Source organism: Mangifera indica, chromosome 3 (assembly GCF_011075055.1).
Source record: "Mangifera indica cultivar Alphonso chromosome 3, CATAS_Mindica_2.1, whole genome shotgun sequence".
NCBI classification, from domain to species: domain Eukaryota; kingdom Viridiplantae; phylum Streptophyta; class Magnoliopsida; order Sapindales; family Anacardiaceae; genus Mangifera; species Mangifera indica.
The window spans coordinates 780,520-806,375 of record NC_058139.1 but is presented as its reverse complement, the minus strand read 5'-3'; the positions used below and the strand labels follow the sequence as shown (position 1 = coordinate 806,375).

The 25,856-nt window shown below is 32.3% G+C and overlaps 3 protein-coding genes across 4 annotated transcripts; 2 read left to right on the top strand and 1 right to left on the bottom strand.

The window, feature by feature from the left end:
• The first annotated feature begins 626 nt into the window (after window positions 1-626).
• On the top strand, window positions 627-6,754 carry LOC123211012 (DNA primase small subunit). 2 transcript variants are annotated; one of them, XM_044629511.1, is made up of 18 exons: window positions 627-914; window positions 1,119-1,166; window positions 2,027-2,153; window positions 2,409-2,459; window positions 2,574-2,749; window positions 3,141-3,221; window positions 3,311-3,422; window positions 4,045-4,129; window positions 4,206-4,257; window positions 4,352-4,413; window positions 4,490-4,605; window positions 4,709-4,821; window positions 5,196-5,264; window positions 5,385-5,442; window positions 5,680-5,753; window positions 5,955-6,003; window positions 6,226-6,305; window positions 6,459-6,754. In XM_044629511.1, the coding sequence occupies exons 3-18, from the start codon at window positions 2,042-2,044 to the stop codon at window positions 6,519-6,521; spliced, it is 1,353 nt and encodes a 450-aa protein (XP_044485446.1). In that variant the 5' UTR covers window positions 627-914; window positions 1,119-1,166; window positions 2,027-2,041; the 3' UTR covers window positions 6,522-6,754. The 2 variants fall into 2 exon arrangements, with proteins under 2 accessions (XP_044485446.1, XP_044485447.1); XM_044629512.1 differs by having other exon boundaries at window positions 1,119-1,170.
• Window positions 6,755-7,414: 660 nt separating this feature from the next.
• Window positions 7,415-8,949, bottom strand: LOC123211013 (ethylene-responsive transcription factor ERF061-like). The gene has a single exon (XM_044629513.1). It carries the CDS (start codon window positions 8,604-8,606, stop codon window positions 7,671-7,673), a length of 936 nt encoding a protein of 311 aa, XP_044485448.1. The 5' UTR covers window positions 8,607-8,949; the 3' UTR covers window positions 7,415-7,670.
• Window positions 8,950-17,507: 8,558 nt separating this feature from the next.
• On the top strand, window positions 17,508-20,569 carry LOC123211011. Its single transcript, XM_044629510.1, has 4 exons — window positions 17,508-17,970; window positions 18,062-18,551; window positions 19,338-19,465; window positions 19,865-20,569. The coding sequence occupies exons 1-4, from the start codon at window positions 17,893-17,895 to the stop codon at window positions 20,330-20,332; spliced, it is 1,164 nt and encodes a 387-aa protein (XP_044485445.1). The 5' UTR covers window positions 17,508-17,892; the 3' UTR covers window positions 20,333-20,569.
• The last annotated feature ends 5,287 nt before the right edge of the window (window positions 20,570-25,856 follow it).

Below are 25,856 nucleotides of genomic sequence, written 5' to 3'. Positions count from 1 at the left end.
TCAAAATATTTTTTATTTTTTAAGAAAACCCTTAAAAATTAATAAACTCTCCTAATTTTTTAAAAATTATAGTTTACCTCTAAAACACATAATTATATGTCATTAACACTCCTATCAAATGGAAGAGAGAAAGAAAAATGTGAAGATGAAAAAGAGGGGGAGATAAATGAGTTTTGATATAATTTGGTTATTTCAAGGATTTATTTTTTATTTTTATTAATTTAAAGTTATATAATAATTTAAAAAAATAATTGAAATAAAATAATAATTTCACTTTTATTTATTTTTATTAATTTGAGGTTATATAATAAATTAAAAAAATTCTGTTATTTTAACATTACTATATATATATATATATATATATATATATATATATATATATATATATATATATATATATCTTACAATATTATATGTAAAAGGAAGAACTAGAATTTTTTATCAATACTAGGCTACTCGCATATAAATATCTTTTTATGCCAGTGGGACTATTCAAAATTTGTTTGGCGTTTGAAGTCAAAGATATTAATTTATGGGCCGTTCTCAGGAGTCGGGAGTACAGTTAAATCTGAACTAGGCCCAAGTACATTTTTCCCGCCAGAAAAATTTATTAGAAACCCTACCCTCGTTCATTTCCCGCTATTTCAAACCCTAACCATCTCCTCTTCATCGCTGTCAGCCTGTCACAAATCCTCTCTGTCTCCGGTGACCGTCTCCGGTGTCTCTAAGTCTCGGCGAACGTATCTCCGGCTTCATCAGACATCAGTGCATCGACAGCTTCATCAGTTCTCAAATACTGACTTGTTCGTCTTTGACGGGCGACGACTTCATCAGTTCTTCCGTCTTCAACTCTCTGTTCTGTCTTTGACGCTCTGTTCCATCTTCAACGATCCGTTTCCGGCTTCATGCTTTAGGTTCGTATGTTGCTGCAATTTTGATTTTAGCACAGTTTATTCAACACATGTAAATTGTTAATCTGTAATTATTTTCCTATGAATAATTCTTTCGCCATGTATTATGTAAACCTGTAATTCCTTTCCCATGAGTAATTATTGAGTTCCTAGCTAATTTAGCCATTAATTTAGAACAGTTTTTTATTTTTTTTCTTGTCGTTTCAGAATCTTGCTGAGCAGCTTAAGTATGGAGTGACAGACCTCAATTGCATGGTGGGTATGCTTCAAAGCTTATATCTTTGTGGTCTGATGAGTTGTTTTTTAAATTGTTTGACACTTTGACTCTTGGCTTGTTTATGAGATTTGGGTTTTCAAATGTTGTGCTTTCGAAGCCTTTATTTATTCTGTTTTTTTGTGAATTTGAGGATTTGAAAATTACAGTTGACTGAAAATTACAAAACTTATTTATTTATTCTGCATTTGAGGATTTTGTGTGGTGCTTTGAGGATTCTGAAAATCACAGTCTTTGTGTTGTGCTTTGAGGATTTCGTGACTTTATTTATTCTGCATTTGGGTTTATGCAGGGCAAATTTTTCCAGTTGAAAATTACAGAACTTGGTTTTTGTCTCAGCTTTACTGATTTGACTTTCTGGAAGTTGGAAAGTGTTAATAGCTTAATAACTTCCAATTTCTTTTCCTGGTAGCTGTGACATGAATTTGCATAATGGATATGAATGAATAAACTTAATTCTAAGGAGAAGAGAAATGCCATCTATATTTTGACTGTTAAATTGTAGATGTTGCTTCAATTTTAATGAAATGCAATTGTTGTTTTTATTTTTTCATAAAAATACAGGATACTGTATTTTTTTTATAAATATTGATATTTATAAAATAAACCTATATTTTTAATATTTACACAGTTTCCCACGTCTCTGTTTCTTACATTTTTTGAGAAAATACGTTTCAACATTTCCGCATTTCTATTTCCGTGCTACATAGCTTGCCACCAGATTTCGTTTCTCTTGTCAGTCTAGTTTACTTGCTCGCAATTATATTTTTCAATTGTTCAAAAATTGATAATTCGATTATCTTATCTAAGACAGTGAGCAACTTTCTTATTTAATTATCAGATTTAGCAAGCAAACATGACAAAAGAGGGAATCGAGAATGGAGGGGAAGAAATGTTGATCAACGCTTTAAATCAAGAAGCCATAATTCCTGAAGGCTTCAATGCTAACTATCTCAAAGTCTATTATGGTAAATTTTATGTAATTCAGTTCGTAGTAGCTACGATTTGATTCCTCTTTTACTTTCTTTTGGTTTAGGGTTTATTATTATTAGAATTATTATAGTTCTGTTAATATTACATATTTTATTAATTACAGACAAATGCAAACTTTTAGCGACCTCATGCATGATTTCTGGTTATTTTGAAGTTTTATGACGGCCATACATTTCAATTTCCTGAACATTTGTTGATTTTATTTTAAAAACTGAAATTTAATGTGGCAGGAAGGCTTTTTCCTCATGCTGATATCTTCAAGTGGATGTCTTATGGAAATGGTTTGTCAAATCTTCTATTATTATTGATCGTTTTCTATAATTGCATTCTTATAAACTTGGTGGCCTGTAAAACTAGTAGTTATCTCTTTTGTGATTATTCCACTTAATTTCTAGATGGGAAGCATCCTGGCTGCGACAACTCTTACTTTGGCCGCAGAGAATTTTCTTTCACTCTGGACAATGATATTTATCTGCGATTCCAGTCTTTCAACAGTGCTCCTGAGCTGGAAATTGCCATCAAAGAAAAGTGTCCATTTAAAATAGATATCGGGCCTGTCTACAGTGTAGATGTAAGCTCTTACTGTTCATCATTACTTTGGAATTATGATGTTCCTTTCAACGTTTTCTTTTGTATTTATACTGACAATATATCTGTCTAATGGAACAAATTAATTAATGTTAGTTTTCTTGTTGATTCACTTGGTTCTCTATGTTTAGACTGCGATTTTTCAAATCTAACTGTTTTTTTAAGCTTGAAATACATGGAACCAATCTTCCCCTCATTTCACAGTGCATGAAAGAATACACTTTGATATTTCAAGAACAATCCTGGAGGTGGTGTTCATCTACAGTGTTATGTGACACTCCAGAAGAGTGGATTAAATGCTAAAATTACTCTATATCATTTCTTTGAATTTAGTTGTCATCGATATAATTTTCTTTGACCTCTTTCTACTGTAGCCCGCCAAGAGGCATGCCTATGCACAAGGTGGTGAAAATAATGTTTTTTCTCCAGTGGAAAGGGAGCTTATTTTTGACATTGTAAGCTACTTGACTTATCTGGAAACTATCTTTTTGTTATCTTGTAAACACTTCATTAGTTGACATGTTAACTTTCATCTTTCTCCCAGGATATAACTGATTACGATGATGTTAGATATTGCTGCTCAGGTGCTGATGTATGCTTGCAGTGCTGGCCTCTAATGACTGCTGCTATTAAAGTGATTGATACTGCCCTCCGAGGTAGGAGTACCATCCATAGGTGCATGATGTTTGTTCTGATAATTTGCTGTGTAATAAGTGCATGCAGGTATCATGAAACCAAGTGAGCACGAGTACCTTAGCCCCATAACAGTTGCTATCTATTTGGAAAACATACAGAATTGCCATATTAAGAAGAGGCGAAATACCATGAAGTTACTCTTATGATGAATGAAATATCTACTATTTGAGCCTCTTTATCTTTTGTCATCCTCAGCAGGTCTTGATCTACTAACGTAATATTTTAGGTGGAGCCAAATATGTTATATTGTGGGATGTATATCAGACTGTAGTATTGTGATAAAAAAGTAATAAAAGTGAGTTCAAAATTTACATAGTATGGAAATCTTCCTTATTCATGTATCTTGCAGTGTGCATCCTCTATTTATTGCTGCATTGGCCATTTGCTGGAGATACATAGCTATATTTAAATTGTTTATGCAGTGATATGAAATAACTAAAGCAGATTTGATATTTTTCTTATGCATCTTATGTTTGATATGGGCTAGTTTCACAAATCACAATGATCATGTACATTAACATACGCGTTAGATATAGAAGCATATATGCGTTTTGACATTGTCAATTGAATTTTTTGGTGCAGATGATTTTGGTTTTAGTCATATTCTTTGGGTGTACAGTGGCCGCCGAGGTGTTCATTGTTGGGTTTGTGATGGAAAAGCAAGAAGGTAATACCATAAAGTTTCTCTAGTCACATATGAGTTGAGGCAAAGAATTTTCAATTGTACTGCCATTACTCTGTAGGTTGACAAATGAGCAGAGAGGAGCTATTGCTGACTATTTTCGTTTATACAAGGTGCTATATCCTGTTTTGAGATGAAATTGGAATTGTGGGGGACCATTGTTAGTATTAAATTTAATTGATGTTGTTGATTTTGCAACATGTTCAGGGCAATGAAAATAGTAATAAGAAGGTTTCTCTGCCAGGTCCAGCACTTCATCCTTTCATATCGTAAGTGTTGATACATGTTATGTGTTTTTTAATTTTTGTTCATTGTTTAATCTGCTAAGACACCCTAGCTCTGCAGGAGATCATATACTGACGTTTTAAGGGAATTCTTTGAGGAGAAACTGCTTTCAAGTCAACAAATATTTTCAACTGAGGAGAGATATGAGAAGATTCTAAGCATGATTCCTGATGAATGTATACTACAGATATTATATTCTTTTTGCCCCACCTCCTTTTCTTTTAGACAGAAAGGTCTGCCATTTTCTTAAAACTGGTGCTTTATTACTTATGTTTGCAGCTGTTGCTTCTGAACTTCGAGGGAAGTGGGAGGAGAATAGGCGATTGTCCAATGACATCAATGTTTCTCGGTGGGAGCAACTAAAGCATATGCTGCAATCAGGAAAGAATAAGGTTGAATTTCCTTGTGTGACACAAATGTTGATATGAAATGGTTTTTTCTTCTAGTTGTTGGCACCTTCCTTCAGCATGTGTTCCATAAGTAATAGAAGAAAATTAACATGTACCTTTAGTGACCATAAGTTCAAGTTATGGTAATTCGAAGTTGATCAAATGAAATTTATGAAGAAAATAAAAATATTTTATAATCTCCTCAGGAGACAAGAGTATCATGATTATCTCGCTTCATATATTGAAAATAGCACTACATATGTCATCATATGTATGTCTGTAAAGTTCTGATATACTTTATATAGCATGCTTTGATCTTGCAAATTGTGCTTTCACTAACATAATATGAAATTGTTTTACTTTGTTCACTATATCAGGCACCAGGGCTGCGCAGATGCGTTGAAGAAATTGTGTTTACCTTTACCTACCCTAGGCTTGATATGGAGGTTTGTTCATGACCTGTCCTTTCTTTTCTTCCCTGGCTTCAATACTCACTATCAGTTATAGCCGTTGCAAAATACGTATGTAAACTCTTCAGGTTGGACTCATCTGTGTATATCTGTTAGGTGTCAAAACACATGAACCATTTATTGAAAGCTCCATTTTGTGTACATCCAAAAACAGGTCAGTGCCCTGAAATGATATAACAGATGTCAGTGGTTTTTTCAGATATTTTTACTAAATTCATAGTTATAGTGGTCAAATATATGAAGAATTAAATTTTGTTTCTGACACCAAAAATTTTCAAAGCTAATTGAAGTAGAGTTAGCTTGCCAAAAATTAGCGTTTAATTTTGTTTAAATTATGAAATTTAGATATTAATCTTCATTGTATTGCTTTGATAATTTTCTCCTTGTTCAGGCCGTGTCTGTATTCCTATTGACCCAAAAAGTTGTGATGAATTTGATCCTACTGCAGTACCAACACTGTCTGAGGTAAGCATGCATATGACTGATGATTTCTTGTTGATCTGTGTGACTGTTCAGGGTAGGTTATACCTAATTGAAAATTTTCATCATATTTACAAAGACTAGATGCACTAGAAAAATTGCCTTCAAAGAATTTGCCCTTTTCCCTTTTTTAAAAATGTCAAATGATGAACTGTTATCGGATTTTCTTTTTTTTTTAATTGGCAGCTTCTACAAGAACTTAACGCAGGATCTTTAAGAAATGATGCTGAGAATGGTATGTTAATTCAGAGTTAGAACATTTTATTGTTTTTGATCATTTTGAACTTTCCAATTGATGTAATTATGAAAATAAAGCCATATCATGATTCGGTTCGGGCAGTCAAAATAATTTTAGGAGTGAAAGGAAAAAGCTGCTGGACTGCCATTTCTGCATGTATGCCTCAATGGAAATTCTTTTTCTTTTTGCATCATTTTTAAGTGTTTTATTTGGTGGCAGAATGGGAGAAAACCACCCTTGGGAAGTCAATCATGTTTTTCAGATCATCATTCTTGCAGCCTCTGATAAAATCTTGCAAGGTAAATTTTACTTGAGCCCCATTTTAATTTATTTTTTCTGATAAATTTTCTGGTAATGACAAAGGGGTAATTGATAAAACTCAATTCCATTTTTGTTGAAAACAAATAAGCTGGCAACAATTTAAGAAACTTTGCAATTCGTGATTGTTGCAGGAGGAGATTGAAAGATCCTACAATGCTAAGCTAAAGCAAACAAAGAATTCATTGAGTTGGTAGTACCGTCAAATTATTGCACCTCCATTTATCTGCTCGATAAAGGTCCTCTAACAATACCCTTACCATCTATTGTACTTTTAAGCCATTATGGTCACAACAGAGCTCAACAACTATTCGTAAATTTCAGCTATGTATATGTTGTTTGATACTCAAATCTGGGTTTTGTGCTCTGTGATATCCTACTTTCATCAATGATCATCTTGATATCTTAAACTTCCGGTATTTTATTTTCATCAATGTTTTTGGGCTCTGTGCAGTCTTAATTCCTTCTATTTTATATGATGCTCAAAAAATATATCCCATGTTTCTCCCCCAGGACAACTGATTTAGTAGGTCCTGAAAATTTTCTTGTGACACTGATGAAATGGTGGTAGAGTGAAGCAATGAGGACCAGATATTGTACTTTAAACTGTATTATTCCATAGCAGGTTAATCGTTTTCAAGTTACAGAAGGATGATTGATTGATGCATGGGGTCGTATCCATGGTGTTGTCTTGACTAAACAAGGTATGGGCCAATCGTCAATCTTTTTTCCACCATTTAGGCAGGCAAGACCAGGACCACTCACTGCCGTAGCTATATGGATAGCAAGTAGGATAAGCTGCGAAACTTGGCTAAATTCACTCTTATGATAGAGAGATGGGATAAGGTAGAGGTAGTTCTTATATATGTTTTTAAATTTAGATAAGGGGTTGATCTAGGTCTTGATTGATCTAATCATTGATTAGATTGATGAATTATTTAAATCAATATTAAAACAATATTTAATCAAATAAAATTATGACCTAATACTATCTGTTTCATATTTCCTATTAGGTTTACTTGGTTTGAGTCTTGTCAATAAATTTGTTAGGAGCAGCATAAGAGACAAAAAAAATAGCTGCAAAGAAAGATCCATCCAATACTGGTGCGAAATATAACTCATAACTACTTTTTACTAGACTTCAGTTTTACCTAAAGCTTCTAATACAACATTTTGGTGCTTGAAACTGGTAAAATAGATTTGCCTTGGATAAAAAACAAGGCCAGATAAAACTACTCGCAAGATCAAAATTACAATTTACACTCACACCTCTAACACATTGCATAATAATTGTTTGAATTATTTCTTGAAATTGGGAATTGAGAATAGTAAGAGTGAAAACTCTTTTAATTAGCAAGAACCTCCCAGATCAGCTCAGGGTCATATGATGGCAATCTTGCTAACGAACAACCTTCAAATTCTGATTCCTCAGCCACCATGGCGGGATATTCTGTGGAAACAGATGGCTGAGAATTATCACTCTTCCAAATCCCATCTTCAGAAATAGTTGGTGAAACCAATTCACCATCCCAATTCATCAAAGGCGACATGGTTGAAGAAGATGAACACGAATCAACTGCTTTCACTATTTTTTCCTTCTCAGTGGCTCTAGAACTGTTACCCTCAAGGTTGCCATTGCTTTTCTTGGCGGTCTTTTTGGCTCTCTCCTTTTTCACCCTTTGACAGATTGCTTGAATTTTGGCGTCAACTGAACTCTTCAACGCATTCAATCTGGTACCGTCTACAAATCCTAACTTGCTTGGATCTTTCATGTTTGGAAAATTCAACCTAGCGTATTCCCCTCTAAGCTTGTAAGCTGCACGATCATAGGCATAAGCTGCTGCTTCAGCTGTTTCGTATGTGCCTAGCCACACTCTCATTCTGTTTTGAGGAAGTCTAATTTCAGCTACCCATTTGCCCCAATGTCTCTGTCTCACTCCTCTGTATAACTTCTTCTTTGTCGGAGCCATGTAAGTGGTTCTTGTACTGTTTGCCCAGTTCTGAAGTGGGCTGTTTACCGAATTAAACGTGAGCATGTTGGTTGTTTTTGAGAAGTTTTCTTCAGAAAATTTCTGGAGAATGTCTCTGTGGCGAAGATAAACCGACGAGCCTAGTGACTCAGAAGCAGGGTCGGTTACGGTGGGTGTTGTTGGCTGACAGTGAGAGAAAATTGAGTCGATTGTGTTGGTGCCTCCGGTTAATATCAGTCGTGAGAGCGAAGACCGGATATCAGCACATTCACTGAATGAAAAATATGGATTGTTCTCTTGAATTCCTTCCATTTCTTTCTTCTTCTTGTTGAAGTATTAAATGAAAGCAGAGAACTTTAAGACTAGGAAAATAATGTAAAAAGGGAATCAGGGTACTGAAAAATCTCCCTCTTCCTTGTGAAAAGCTAGCGAGAAAAGACCTCTAAAACAAAATCTTAGAAATGGCTATAATCTGAGAATATATGACTCAAACTTGAAGAATTGTTGGGTAAAGAAGCACGGAAAGATGAGACTGGAGAATTAAGAAGGAGAAGAAATGGCTGGATCAGAAACATTACAAGCCTTTGATAGTAGAGAGGAAGATATAGAATTTTTTTTCTCCAGCAGGGAGGCTTGCCACTATTTATAGCTGCGGATTAAAGCGCTTTTCAAGCTCCTGTGTTTACAACTTTACTTTCCAAGATAAATTGAACTTCAGCTAAAGTTACCAGACGCCCTTCATGTTCATAATCCCTGTTCTCACGTTCTTTTAATGTCTTAGATTGATAGGCAATAACACCAACTACTCATATTAAGGTCTATTACAATAACTGTGATTGATGAGTGGTAAATTCAAAGGAGAGTTCCCTTGATCCTCATGACTTTGAAAAAAGTCTTTTTACTATATATAAAAATATTAATATTATCTTTAAAATCTTTTATTAATCAACTTACATTTCATTATTTTTTATTGGTCATTTTATATTTTATTTTTATTTTTATTTAACATTGATTCTCCAATTAACATGAAATTCAAACTAATGAGTCATAGCTCCCTCAAATGGTTTGTTGTGAAATATGTCAAATGGATGCCCTAATTGTGAGGGATTGTTAAAAGTGATCGATTGATGAGGAGTTTCAACTCACATCGATTGAGAAAGAAACTCTAGACCAGCGACTTGCAACTCCCTTGAATTATTAATGGTAAGGAGTGTCAAATTAATATCTTGAATGTGAGAAAAAAGTTGTTAAAGGCTAAAATACTTATTCCCACGGAAGGTTTGTTGTAAAGACATATATACACTTATGAAATTTCAAAAACTCAAACACTCACCAGTCTCTTAACATCTGTTAAAATTTTCAGTTAAATATAAAGGTAAAACTGTTATTTTAGTAATAATATTAAAAATATATAATTTTATCACATCTTTCAAGTTTTTAAAACTAACAATTTCATTATATCTTAAGACTTTCATTTTTTAAAAGTCATATTTTTTCCTCAAACGTAAGTCTTTTTACTTTACCTTTCCTGTCACCATCTTCAGTGATCATCTCTTTCCACCCTAAATCATCGTTATTAAATCCTAAACCATTTTTTTCGTTGTCGAATTAGATGAAGCATCGTCCAATTGATGCCTTATTATCCAAACGAAGGTTTTGTCCTTTATCATCACTGGAGAAGGAGCCTTCAGGAGAGAGCATCTTCGGGAGAGAAACATCGAAGAGAGAGAGGGAACGAATTAGTTGGCTAGATTAGTTTTCCAAACCTTATGAAAAAAAGTAAATTTTTTTAAAACTTAATTCTAAAGAAAAATTTATTAGTTTTTTAAACCAATCAAAAAAATGATATAAATTTTTCAGATTTTAAAGTTTAGTGATAAAATGATAATTTTACTTTTTATAATTAATAATTTTTGTTAAATTTAATTATTTATAAATAAATATTTAAAATTTTAAAATATTACGAATGTATGTTTACGTATAGGCTAAACTTTGGGTGCGAATTAAGTCTTTGGGCCGTCGTTAAATATCCTAAGTCGGTTGAAAAAAGAGACTTTGGTGTTGCTCTTGTAAATGCCCGTAATATTTGATCTGAAACCGTGTATCTGGTTGAGGGTGTTGGCTTTTCAAAAAAAAAAAAAGTTGACTTGGTGTATCGTGTACATATAGAGGTCCCCACTTCCCTAAAGACTACTTTTTCGATTAAATGCTTGCAGTCAGCTTCTCTGTTCCTACGTCTTGCCTCCACGCGTCTTTTAGCAAGACTGAGCCCTCTCTTTATCTTTTGCTTCGCGTCCAACGCCTCCACGCCTCAGGACCTCATCGTCAATGCAGCTGAAACCGCTTAAAAAGCTCAACCCCCATATCAGCTCAGCGGTTAAGCTCTAATTGTCTGTCCTACTTTCATTATCATGGTATCTTTAGTCAGTTTTTAGCATTTAATTTAGTATTTAAAAGATATATTATAATATAATTAAACTATATTTAAATTTAAATTTAAATTAATAAATTATATAATAATATATCCTTTAAATTAAATTGAATTAAATTTTTATAAATTCAAATTTAATTCAATTTAAAAAATAAATTAACTCTCTTAATTCAAGTTTAATCTATAAAAATTTAAGTCAAGTTAATTTTCAAAATTAAGTCAATTCGATTCAAATCTAATTCTATTAATAATTAAGAAATATAGATTAATCTTTGTTGTTATAGCTAATTACTTATTTGTGACTGCTTACTTTGGTTGGAACAAGGTGATTCTTGTAATCTCGGCAAAAAGATATTTATGCTACTCCCATATCTTTGTTTTTAAATGTCAATCAATCTCACACAGTAATCTGATTTTGTGCAAGTTTGAATCATATCAGCCTGCCCATACTCTAGCACAGTTTTGTGCTAAAAATCCTTTTGATTTTCCACCGATTTTCACATGCTACAGCTAAAACTCAACCTGATTGGGAGACAAGAAAGGATGGCACATGTTATTATGAGCCATCCAAGGCCAAAGTTGAGGATAAAAAGGAGCCAAGCACCACTGACTCATATCAACCACTTATTTTGAATGAGGTTGGACCTTTTCCTTTCCTTCTTCAAAATTCAGATCAGAAATAAGCCTATCGAAATCAGAATGGGACCATGTCATCTCTGCATTAAAGACATAAAGGTATTGCTTGAAAGATAAAGCTCGTGAAAGACATCAATCAAATCTTCAATGCCCAAAAAGAAAGCTTTTTGCATGTGCATGTGAAAATACCTAACGACCGCCTTATAGTCAAGCCTCAACAGTTCACAGTACTCTCTCAATCCCCATCTTCTTTTTCTTCTTCGTTGTATCTTCTGAAATTTTCCCTCAATCAACCGACATTTCCCTTTTAAAGCTCAATTATATTACTTGTTATATCGCTATACAAGATAAATTTTTGTCATATCCAGTATACAAATTGTTAGAAAGAGAGTCACGAGAAAAAGAATTGAAAATCAAAATCAATTGCATAGACAAATTTATGCATTATCACCCTCGGATTTTCATTGATTTCAAGTTTACAAGATACAAAAAAAGTATAAGTATATACTTATATCAGATTTAAAACAACATAATTATAAATAAACCAATCACGATGGAGCTACACCCTTTAACCAAACATAATTGGGTTTGTTTATCATATTTATAATTTTGTCTGAACAAAAAAATTTAATTTGATAATTCAATTTGAATTTAATTTAAAGTTCTAATATTATTCATCTCATCAATAATACATTTATTTCTATAATAATATTATTTATTTCACAGATGACCTTTCAAAATATCCTTAACCTATTAAAATTTATTATAATAGATTTAAATTAAACTTAAACCAACCTATATTCATATCCATATTTAATTTAATTTGAATTTACCACTAAGGTTGGTTTAATACAGGAGCGACGTAATTGAATGGAATTAGAGGGGTATTCCTGAAACTAAAATTGTCAAAAAGTGGTGTTTTGTCGGTATATGGACTTGGTCCAACTGGCACAGCCAGGCAACGCCAACTATTGGCAGTGGTCCTGTCTGCTGAGACAGACACGTTAACCCCTCACTAGTGGACACCTTACACGTGTCACTATCTCATCGATTAACGCCCTGAAGCAAATGAGAAATTCCAGATTCTTGTGATCCCTTCCCTTCTTGGTAAATATTTCTTTAAACGCGCAACTTTTTCAATGGGGATTTAAACGACGCCGCTTTGCTCACACGCGTCACTTTCCTGGTAAGGTAATCTCACCACGACAATTAGGGTTGAGAATTTGAAAGGGAGACTGGGAATATCCAATTGGGTGAGTCATCGAAAGGTAGGTAAATATGAAAACGGCCCTCGCAGCTTAAACAGGTTATGGGCTTGATGTTACAAACTGCTGCAACTCCATACATGTATGATTGAGATTCTGATCCTCGACAATCAAACTACGCGGCCGGTTCAGATTGTGACAAATTTCATTTTTTGATGGAAGGGTTTGTCAGGATTCAGTCGGTTACAGGTTTTAATAGGCGAGCTGATTAAGCAGAAAGGAATTAAAGCTTGTGCTGCCAACCCTCCAAGGAAGTTTGAGGTCGATGAGATTGAAAATCGAACCAACGAGAAATACATCGAAATGTAAAGTCCATGCAAAGTGGTTGGGGTCTGTCTGTCATTTACTGCAAGCTTATAATGAATAGAGGGTCTTATGTAAGGTGTTTTAGTCATGATTATGTTATTCAGTATCTCAGGATAAGATGTATAGTTACATAAGTTATTACATAGTTTGACGGTAAATCTTGTGGCTATAGAAAGTAAAAGGATTGGGAGATTGGAGCTGTTATGAAAAGTGATCTCATGGTAATATGGATTTGCAGATAACATGATTGAAGGCATGTTATGTGTTATATTAAGTTGGTATAACTAGTTGTGGTGTTGGTTTTGAAAAAATTGAAGGGATAATATGTAGAAGAAAATTTTCCATGTAATTCTTGTGGCCTCTAAGCTACCTCGCTATGGTCCCCCCTTATCGAAAATTTTTCATGTCATTTTCTGGTTTTTTGATAAGATGATGAAACATCATCTTTTATAAGCCCCTTCAAGTCAATTGTGAATAAAAATAAAGAACCAATTTGACCTCAAAATAATGCCCTCAAACTACAAAGATGATAAATCCATTAACCATATTTGTGTTATGAATTATACAGTTAGGATCGAATCCACAACTTCACTTAAATAAATTAATTTCAAATTGAAGTTTATGTTTGACTCAAGATCAACTGATTTATTTATCTCATAATATTGTTCATCCCTGTAAAAACATTATTCATTTCTTTGGTGACCTTTTGATGATGCTGTTAGGAGTGAATATGAATCATACTAAGTCGAGCCTAAATATCTCTGGTTTGAGTTTTACTCAAATGAAAATATGTTCCACTTCGATTTGATCTTTAAGCTTGAACTTCGAAGCTTGATTTGAGTTTATGATTCAAATTTGTGACTCAGATAAGTTTGTGACTCATTGACAAAACGATATTATTTTAATAATAATGAACAAATGACAATATTTAGAAAATTATTTGACGTGAATCAAATCAAGTTGCAAGTCAAACTAAAACCAAATTGAACCATTTGCCTAGTTCACGAGCCAAACCAAATTGAACTCCTTCTAACTCAAGTTGAGCTCTATTTAAAAAACGAACCAATCATCTCAACTCAAACTCGACCCTAGTTTGATCTAATTCAATTTGAATTGAGCTGAATTAAGTCAAACTAATTTTTGAGACAAAATTAGTTTGGTTCGAATCTAACTTTAAAAACTATACTTGAACTAGGTACTATAACTTTAATTCAAACTAGAATTAGGCTCAACTTCATTGAAATCACCCCCGAGATTAGACAGATACCGAAGAGTGTGTGTGTGTGTGACTGGTTTTACAAAAGAGTTCTGAGATGAGCTGTCATGGGCCGCTGGGAATATTTGAAAATTCTATGAACAATTTTGATAGACCAGGTCGGTCGGTTTGACAATTCTAATACTCTGCCTGGTGTCTAGTCTTCTTAGCCTAAACCTATCTATCAACAAGAATTCGAAGACTTTTGACACAACAATTTAATAAATTATGAAGCTTATTTACCAAACTCCATGTGTAACTAACTGGTTTCTTCTTTAATGGCATTGATTGTGATTTGTTATATATTTAGTTTCAGCAATATAAAGTAGTTTGCACCTTGGTGGCGGTGGCTGCAACTGCATGCAGTGTCCATACCGAAAAGCGAAAACCTCAAATTTGGGTAAGTTGACTTGAGTTGAGCCCCATGTGGTCGACATGTAGCACCGACGAACCGAAGTAGGTGATTTGTGGACCTTGTTCATCTGAGAATTAATGGCTTAAGTATGGCTAATGTTTTTTTCTGTTGGATGACTATTTTCTACTTGAATTTCCATGAAACCACTGTTTTCCACCCATTAGGTTTGAAATGTTCATTTTCCCGTTTTCGGTTGAAATCGTTTTCATAAAATTTGTTAAATTTTTGGATGAAAGTTGGTTAAATTTTGTATAAAGCTAGAGGTAGAGGTTGGGAATACCAAACAAAACATCAGAGAAAGTCATTAGAATAGTGTTAGAAGCTGGAATACAGTTTTAGAAAAACCACAAAAAGCCATCGAATATAGAATAACAATGTTTAAAAGTCATCAGAGCAGTGTCACAAATTGGAAACACTGTACTATAGAATGACACTAAAACCAAGAGAATAATGTTGGAAAGCCACCAACAGGCTTCGAAATTATAAAAATAGCAGAATGAATAGTGTTGAACAATTGAGATATCACCTCACCTGATATCTCTAGCCGCAACAGAAATCTATTGTTTCTCTAAGTTGTCGCTTTCAGATCCTCCTCCCCCTAAATTTTTATTAAGTATTGTATAAAATAGTAAAAATATCTTTTTAACTGGTAATTTTGATAGATGACAAATAAATAGACTTTTCAACTGAATGTAGCATGCCTTTGCTTCGGGTGGTTGGGCAAATTGTGTGGTAGGTTTCACCTCAACTCTGGCTGATTTAAGTCATGTCATATTTAAAGACTTAAGTCAAATTTTGGCATTCTAAGCATCAAAACAACATTATTTGGAGGTAATTAAGAAATAATAAATTATGTATACTTATTTTAGGTATATATATATATATATTATTATGTGATTGAATGATTTTAAATTAAGAATAAAACAATATCTAATTATTTATAGTATTGCTCGTAAAGGAATTCCAAGGTATAACTAAATGAGAAAATTATGGACAAAAAGCTTCTTAACTATTTAGAAAATGGATTATACTATAAACTAGGGTTGCATTCGAACCAATCTAGTTTGATTTTGATTTGATGTTCAATTTAAACGAATCAATTCGAATCTAGTGAGTTAACAAAAAGTTGTTAACATATTCATCTTCTCTAATATTTTTAGATAGTTTCTTCAATGATCTCATTTTTAATTTGCGCTGAGTTTTAGATTTGGATCAAAATCAAATTGATCTCTAATCGGTTTGATCCAATTTGAATCCGCCCCTACAGTCCTACTATGAAATATAAATTCATTTGAATTTGATTTAACTTTAATTGTGGATGCAGGAGCTAGGCCCGGACTCGTCTAAAATTACAGGGCTTAAACATATCCAGTGGTCTGGGCCTAATCCAATTCTCTTTCTTTTAGTTGAGAGTTCAGAGGTGTGACTTGAGCCACGAAAATTCATTTTAATTTCCATTCTAAAATAGATGCATCATAATTCAGCTATCATCTTCTTGTATTATAAATTACAAAGGAGAAATTTGTAAATTCCAAGACCTTGTTTCATTGGTTAATTCTAACCCAAAGACAAGTTTTGGGCTCTATTTGATTTGAGGCTTTGAAAAAACCATTTGATTTGAGAAATCACTTGAAGCAGTGAACATTGCTTCAAGCCTTTGTCCGTTAAACAATTGGAATTTGGTTTGGATTTAATTGGGATCAGACCTGAATAAAGTACAACTTAAGGTTGACTCAAATATAAAAAAGGCAACTTAAAATCAATTCGGAAAAATATGAGTTGTTATTTATGGGCTATGAAATCCATTGAGGTTTAGCATATTCTATACTTAAGACTTAGGTTAAGCACATTGCCTTGCCTTTTTGCTGCGAATAAAGCTATTTTTAAAGTTAGGGCCATTGGAAAAGAAAACCCCACCAATTTGCATGGTTAAAAAATTAAATGATTTAATTTGGGAGAACGACGATTTAACAATTTCCCATCCATAGACAATTTTTGTTAGTGAGATGTGTTAATTGACATGTTGCAATAATACCTTATGATGTGCTTATACAAGTTGAACAATGATTTATTTTCCAAATCTTTATTAAATGTGTTTTTCATATCTGATTTATATTAATTTTATGGTTGATAATATAAAAAATTAAATCGCATCATTCAAAATGGATGAACGAGTCAAATTGCACATTTAAAATGACACTTTTTGGCTTGAATCCCGTTTGAAATGGTGAGATAGCTAAAATGCACTACCTCGTATGCAACTTAACTAGATCTAATCATCCTAAATTTTTTCAAATGTACTTATAGTCAAAATTGCACCTAAGACATGGTTATTCACACTAAATTTTGTTAAATTTTATCATTTTAAGTATGATTTCAATTAAATCATATTTTTTTAGTACAATATAATAATGATCACACTATCTTGAGTGTGATATGACAAAGATTATGCATAAAATTACTATTCTCCAAAATAGTTTTAAGTTAAAATTTTGATTATTTATGGAAGATAAAAGTCTAATTGATTAATTACATTTTAAAGGTGTAAATAATATTAATTCCATAATATATGACAATCTTATGTATATACATATTTAAATATATAATTAAGTATATTAATAATATATTATCATATAATTAAATATTATTTTTTTAAATTTAAAATTATTAATTATATAATAATATATTACATTTTTTCTTTTATTTGTTGAGAACTTATGAAAAAATATTTTTTAAAATTTTACGGATAAAAAAATATGACCCGGACAAATCTTAAGAATGAGGCTTGGATCGTCCTTATTTTGGGGGGGACAGTACATTTATTCTGTTTGGTGGCCTTTCAAATCATGTTGGGTAAGCAATGCCCAGATGTCCTTTATTTCTAATGTTAATATTATGTCCAAAATTATTAAAATAATAATAATAATAAACCGTCTCAAGTTGAAGTTCCCTCACCGTCGAGCTGGCTGCTTGCAAGTGGCAACTAGGAAGTGACCGAAACGATGAGTTGAGCTCCTGGGTATCGCCATCCTTCTTCTTCGGAGCAACCGTACAAAGAAGAGTGTTGTGGTCACTCAACCTCCCTCGCCGTTTTAAAGCCTGAACCCGGGACCAGTTTATTGTGAGCCAGTCAAGTTCGATGATATTCATAACTAACATCTACTGAAACACGCCTCTGAAACGTCGTCGTATTTGAGGTTACTCTATACTTCTATCCTACATAATTAAAAAAAAAAAAAAAAATTCAGGCACCTGCTGTAGCATAGAGGAGTTGGTTCATCTCTGAGAATATGGAAACACGTTACATTATTTTTTTGGCGGTTTTACTGTTACTACTTGATAATGGCTGCTCTGCTGTTGATGGGAAGGTAAAATTTTGAATAAAACTAATTTATTTAATGTGTTTTTAGTGAAATCTCCATATTGTTTTTGATTGATTATAGACATGGTTTTCTATAGGGAAATGTAGATACAAATTCTGGGTTAGATTCGGAATCCAAAGGCAAGGCTGGTTCAAATGAGGAAACAGGCGGGTCAGACTCGGTTACAAAGTCTGCTGAAGTTGATAAAGCGAAAGGAGATAAAGAGGATCAACGGGATAAATTGAAAGAGAGTGTAAATATTAGGAAATATGATAATTCGACTACCCAAAATGTGCAGAAGAGTAACGAAAATAACTCGACCAAGGAAATGGGTTCAAAGGAAGCTGAAAATATGCAGAAGAGTAGTGGTGGTACTAATGAGGAATCAAGAGCTAAGGAGGGGGATAATGACAAAGGGAAATTGAGTGATGAGACAAAATATAAAGATTTGCCTAAAGAGGCTGGCACCATAGATGATTCCAAAGCAACAACAAGGAAAAGGACTCAGGATGAAAAATGTGATTCATCTAATAAGTGCATGGATGATGGTAAAAATTTTGTTGCTTGTTTGAGAGTTCCCGGAAACGGTGCGTATTCAATCATTTACTTTTATCATTTTATAGCTAACATGCGCATATGATAGGATGTTTCATCAATTGGATGTTTTTTTGTCTCCGCTGCACTTAGCATTGATTTGTTAAAGTTAGATGTTTGGCTGTATAGGCAAGGCAAGGATTTAAAGAATGGTTAAGTACAAAAAATCATTGTTAAATTGAAGTGTGCATTCTTAGTAAATGTGATTCATCTGAAAAGTGCATGGAATATGGTAAAAAATTTGTTGCTTTTTCGAGAGTTCGGGAACGGTGTGTGTTTGTTTACTTTTGATGATGTTTCTTTTTATCATTTTATAGCTCATAAGTGCATTTGATGGGTTGTTTCTTCGATTGGATGTTTTTTGTTTCCCCTGCACTTAGCATTGATTTGTTAAAGTTGGATGTTTGGCCATATAGGTGAGGCAAGGATTTAAAGAATGGCTAAGTACTAAAAATCAATATTGAATAAGAGTATGTATTCGTAGATTATCCGGAAACGTGGATTGAGTATGAAGATTGAAAGATTGGCCTTCTTATGATCCCAGTCTATCTTATTGCTGAATTCCAGAAAATCTTGTAAGATTGGCTACAAGAGTTTATATACTTTGTATTGCTAGTATAATATTTATATATTGATCTGAATTATATGGACAATTTTATGTAGAGTGGAGATAAAATATGCATGAAATCCTTTTTATCTCTATATTTTTGCTTCCTTTATTTTCAGTCATGCAGCAGGTAAAAAATAAATAAAGATTTGAGTCCAGGTTGCTTTTGCAGACTCTCCAGCTCTATCACTGTTAATCCAAAGTAAAGTTAAAAGCCCTCTAGGTGTCACAATTTCCGCTCCTGAACATGTTCGGCTAAAGGAAACAGATGTTCAACTCAAAGAAGAGGGACATGTAGAGGTAATTGTTCAGCATCTCACAGTTACAGAGCTTTTTTTTTTTCTACTAGTCCATCAGTTTTATGGTTATTCATTGCAACAGCTTGTGTTAAACTACACTGAATTTCAAATTTTCAGTAGCCTTTTGAAATGATTGAATGTGAAGTGGAAAAGGTGACATTTTTAAGAGGATTTTTCCTAGAAGCACTCCATTTCATTATTATGATTATATGCCCATACATGATATATATTGATGGTTTGTTTTTTTTTAATAAGCATTATGATGATCTAACAGTCTCAGTCTAAGGATAATTTCGTTTCCTCAATCAGGATATGATATTGATGAAATTTAAGATTTTCTGATTGCTGATTTATTATTTATGCCAAGAGTGGATTGTGACTTGGTTTCTGGGTTATGCAGCTCACGTTCTCTGTCAAAAAGAGAGGAATTGACAACGTAATCATGTTTATAGGAAAAAATGGTAACTGCAGTCTAGATTTTAGTGATTTAATAGCACACAATTGGGAAGAGGAATCTGATAATACTCCCGAGTCTACATATTTCAGTTTCATGCAGCGAAAGTCTACCCTTGTATTTATATCCTTAACAGCCCTACTCATACTAGCAGCAGGTTGTATGTGTGCCAGCATTCGGTGGAAGCATTTTTCCAATAGCAGCAGCACTAAATATCAAAGACTAGATATGGAGCTGCCAGTTTCTGGTGCACCGAAATTAGACTCAGATGCCGATGATGGATGGGAGAACGGTTGGGGTGATGATTGGGATGATGAGGAAGCACCCAAGACTCCCTCAATGCCGGTTACCCCAAGTGTTTCTTCTAAAGGCCTTGCTTCTCGGCGGTTGAACAAGGAGGGCTGGAAGGATTAGTTGTCTTTAGTTTCAACAAACTCTCTAAATGATGGAGAAAATAGGATGAGTTGATTCTCAAATGTAATTTAATATCCTTTGGCTTTTGGTATTATTTGAGGGAAGGGGCTCATTTATGTACACTCTTGAGCTGATTCCAATAGCCTTTTTTGTTTCTGCTAAATGATGATGCTATTTGGTTCTTTACTAATGCCTTACAATTGTTATTAAGAGTTAATTATACAGGTTTCCCTTGAATTTGGGTTGGATTCCATTTTAGGCAAGTATAAACAAACCCCAAACCCCAGTTTGAGTTAATTCGAATTCAGAAAAGTTAGTTTGAAATTGATGAGTTGAGGTATAAATACTTAAAAAAAATTAATTTTAGATCCAATTTGAATTCATTTGAACTTCAATATTCTGATATGTTTAAACTCGATTCATTTACTTAAACAGGTTTAATCTTTAGTTTGTTTATTCAATCCGAATTCAAATTCAAGCTTGTATACTTTCGAATTGAATTAACCTGTACCTTAAAAGTCTTTAACTCTCAAGGGCGTATAGAAAAGATTATTAGATTGTTTCCCTTACACTCCATCCAACATACAAAACTGACAAATTATCCTCTCGATTTAATCACTTCACTAGTTAATGTCAATTTATAATTTTTTTTTTTTTTTATGGCCGATAGTTCAGACACTAGGAATGGTGGTTTTAGAGATAATAAATCTTTTACATCTTCCTTGAAGAAAGTAAATTTTAAAAATATAATATTAAATCTTAAATATTTTATTTTAAAACTTCTCCTAATATTTTTTAATAAATATATGATTTATAATTCATTATAAATTATAAGATCTTTTTTCTAACAAAAAAAAAATTAATGTTAAGATTAGGGTAGTTCACAGTAACACGGAAGATGAAGAACAATTATTAAAGAAGAAAAAGAATAGTTAGAAAAGAGAAAACATTGATCTCGAGCTCATCTTGAGGCTGCTGAGCAAATATTTTTCAATTTTAATCAAATTTAAATTGATTTAACTCAAATCTAATTATAATAAGGATACAAATATATTTAAATGTAAAAGAATTAATTTAAAACCGATGAATTAAGAAAATATAAACATAGAAGCCTCAGTCAACCGTATTGACGTTGTAATTGGGCCATGTTTGGACAGCCCAATAATGACAGTAAGGCCTAAACCGGATTTCTCACAATTACTCTATTGGTTAATGCAACTACTTCAGTTGGTAGACTCTCTCAATTTCTTGACAAAATATTAAAACCGAATCCTGATTTGGGTCATGCTACACTTAAAAAAGGGGCAATAATTCAATAAACAACCCAGTACGTAGACCCAACAGCTATATTTTGCCACCCACAAGAGCTCTTTACGCAAAATAATACAACCAATTTTGTACTGTTGAGGAGGTGTAAAATTTTCGGTAGGTCCTTCCTTCGTTTATTGCACAGTACGTACACATTGCCTCCTAATTTCTTCGGTAGGTCCTTCCTTCGCTTAGTCTTGAAATAGGATCAATTAAAATTCAACCCAAATCGTTTCAGCTTAAATTTCTTCAACTTAAATTCGATTTGTTCAAACCGAACAACAATAAAATCTTGAGTAGTTAGGATAGATTCGACTGCCAATTTGTTCCCTGCAAAATTGAGATTTGGGTTGATTTCTGCACAAATAATTTCAAAGATATCTTATCATATTTGCATTAAGTGGTAGAAAGGTTCGATTTTTCTTATTTTAATATTTTAATATTTTATTATTTGTATGCGGACAAAAAGCATACCAGATCCCTTCCAACACTTCCATTGCTCTTCGTTGTCGTTTCATCAAACTTGTCCTTAAATTCTATTTTAAATATTTCTATTTTTTAAATATGCAGCCACTTAAACGGTGGTTAGAAGCATGTGAGAAGTACCCTAACTTACCTTTTCGTGTCGGTTTTTGATTGGTCCACCTTGACGGAGCTCGTGCCTCGGCTGTGTCTTTCAAGCTTGAAGAAGTGCATCACATGGTGGGCCTGGTAGAGATTGTCAGATTGCACGTGCATTCACATGACCAAGATTTACTGCTCCTCTCCTGAGTGACACGTGTATCCAAGTTTCCGGATTTATAGCGCCATAATTCAACGTCAGTTACAGAGGATTTGACGGCTCAGATCTGTCGTCATAACATTCTTATTATTCTCGATTTCCTTAAGTTTATATCTAGTAATAAAAAATATTTTTATGATTCAATGAAATACGACGTCGGCTCTTTGAAATTTGAAAATCACAGGATATGATTACACGAGTTTCATATTAAAAATATTCATTAAAAATATTTAATTTTTAACGAGATAGTTTCCCATAAAACGTCCCCATTTGACACAAATTTTATTGGAATATGAATGGATTAAGCATTAAACTGAATTCAAATTAAGGATATTCGAATTTATATTAATTTGGATTAAATTTATACGTATTAATCGAAACCATTGATTCTAAATAGTTTTTAATGGAATCCTATTTAGATTTAATTTGAGTTTTAATTATAATTTTTTTAATTCAAAAAAATCTCAAATTAAATTATATTATAATTCATTCTAAATCAAATTCAATCTGATAATCAACATCCTTCAATTTGCTTATTTTCAAATATAATAAAGGGGGGAATATAACGATTATAAATTTACTCGTTAAAACATTTACAATATTTATGAAATGTTTATATAACTATATCAGTGAAGGTCAATTATTATTACAATTTATTCATAGAACATAATAGTTATAATTATGTTATAATATTTTTATATATTAACAAGTATAAATATATTGATATATTGTTATATGATTTAAATATAATTATTTATTTTATATCTATAATTTATTAAAATTATTTAATCATATAATAACATAAATAAATATAATTGATATCCAGTTTAAGTATTGAAATCAACATTTAGAGTCCTCACTCTTAAATGAAAAACCACTGCCCACAGTTCTAAAACTCAGGTGAAAAGATCCGATAAGTTTTAACCCAAATTACTACTCGGAACTTATTCAGTTTGTCTCCAATGCATACACGTGTTTGATTGAATAAACGATCAAAATTAATGGGAACAAAATTCCGGCGGAGGTTGCGCTCAGTGACAGTCACAAAAAGATTTGGGGCCCGAAGATCAACTGCTGTAAGTGGATGCAGGAGGGAGCTGGGATTCTGGTCTGGTGTCGGCTTTTCAAAATTTAGTTTTGAAAGAAGAACAAAGTTAGGTATATTATTTATATTACAAATATCAGAGCAAATTGTATGAATCTGATACTGTATCTTAAACCTGCTACCAAAATCAGATCTTCGATAGAACAACACAAAGAAAATTTGGGACATTGTGCTTAAAATATTGTGGGGCTCTATGGGATTTTGTAATGGGTGTTCTGTCCTTTCTGTCCCTCTAAAGCCTATTTTCTCTCTCAGTCAGAAATCACACTGGTGAATTACAGAATATACTTAAACGTAATTCAGTTAAAAGAGAGTTGATTGACAATTAAGGGCCACCATGGGCGGCGGTTGCTTGTCGCTTTTGGTAGTTAGTTGTCAACGTTTATGCATCTTTTCAATGGCAATCCCTAGTGGTCATAACTTTTACCTGTAAGATATACCAGTAAAAGAGTATCATATACTACTTAAAACGACCAAGGGTAAGGGATAATGAGAATTGCCTTTCGGGTTTCATTTATTTATAATCAAGACTAGATTTCGTCATAGTTATTTAAATTTAATTTGAATGTGTTAAATTTCAATAAAAGATTATACTTATTTTTAGTGTTTTAATAATTAAACTGAGTCTTGATATGATCAAAGATTTTACCTAAGTATTTTCATAATCATCTTTAATATGATGAGATTTAGAGATAATTATTTTAATTTAAACTTATGATGAAAATTATCTGATAAAAAAAAGATGAGAACTAAAAATATCTCCATAATTTGGGTCAGAGGTATATATGTTTCGTCTCTATCTATACCTATTTATATTAATATTTTTTATTTAAAATATTAACTTACCTTTATAATTTTAGATTTTTTATATTTTTTAAATTTTATTTATATATATTAAAGTGGTTAACTTATATTATTATTTATTACATTTAAAATAGTTAATTGATTTTAATTTAGAAAAAAAAAATTTCTTGTAAATACAAAAATAAAGATAAGATTTTTTTCTACAAATAAGAATAAGGGAAGAATTTTTCTTTTACGAAATAAGAATGGTAAATCTTTCTCATCTCTATAATAAGAATAGACTAATAACATAAAATAAGATATATGCCCTTGCCTCTCTCGTTGTCATCTCTAACCAGGTTTACCTTGTTTAGCAAATGTTGACCAACATTTTTAAAAGAAAAAAATGAAAAAAAGTATGTTGAGGTCTATATGTCATTGAACTGTAGCAAACAAGTGGCTTAATTATGAACCAACATTATTCATCCGATTGAATTGTAGTTTTCAGCTATTCAATAGCTAAAGATAATAGATTACTCAACTAGACTAGATAGGTCATAAGATCTTGGACAAATTGGTTCCGTCAATTGGTTTGGTTTTCATAATCATACTTGTTTTTATTAACAAATTAAATTCAACTCAACTCTTTGAATTCAAATTTGTTCAAAATTAAATTATTTTTTAATAAAATTCAAACCATATTTGAGTAAATCTTATGCTGACTCCTATTCAAATTTAGCATAAATCATCTCAGCCTTATTTGAAACCCAACTAGTTAGTTCATAGATTTGTCTTGGAAATTGATTCAAAATCATTAGAAGAAGTTAAAGATGAGCGTTTGCAGGGAAATATTAAAAAACGACACGATTTCTTATAATTTATTTGTCGTATCAAGTATTAACAGACATATTTGTCTCTTATTGTGCTAAGAACTCTGCCCGTGGGTCAAAGGAAATTATCATTGTCATTTACTTCAACACCGTCCATATAATAACAGCTATAAAGACAGACGATTGTGATTAAGACATGTCAAATTACACCAATCAATTGATTAACTTTCAGTAATTGTATTGTTTAGTACTTAATCATCCTAAATCATCAATTAGTGCTGCCAAGGAATTTTATGTGCTTGTTCCACTATAAGCATCCATGCGACCAAGATAATAATCTCTCCATATAAAATTTTAGTCCCAAACTTTAAATATAAATAAGAATAATTAATAAATATATAAATTATAAAATAATTTTTTGAAATTGAATTTGGATTGAAGTTAAAAACACTTAAATTTGTCAAATTTAAACTCCAACTTTAAAATTGCTTTATTAAATCAAAATTAAATTAAATAATATTTTTGTAGTAATTAAATTTTATTTAAATTAGACTTATCTTTCAAAGTTAAATCCATCGTACTAAATTTTTACCATTCAAAATTATTTATTTGGTCATAAAATAATACTCACTCGACTCATTTGTACCATAATTATCAGTGTTTCAGCAAATTTCAAGCGATGTGGGACATTAAAATGTTATCCTCGGCGTACTTTTT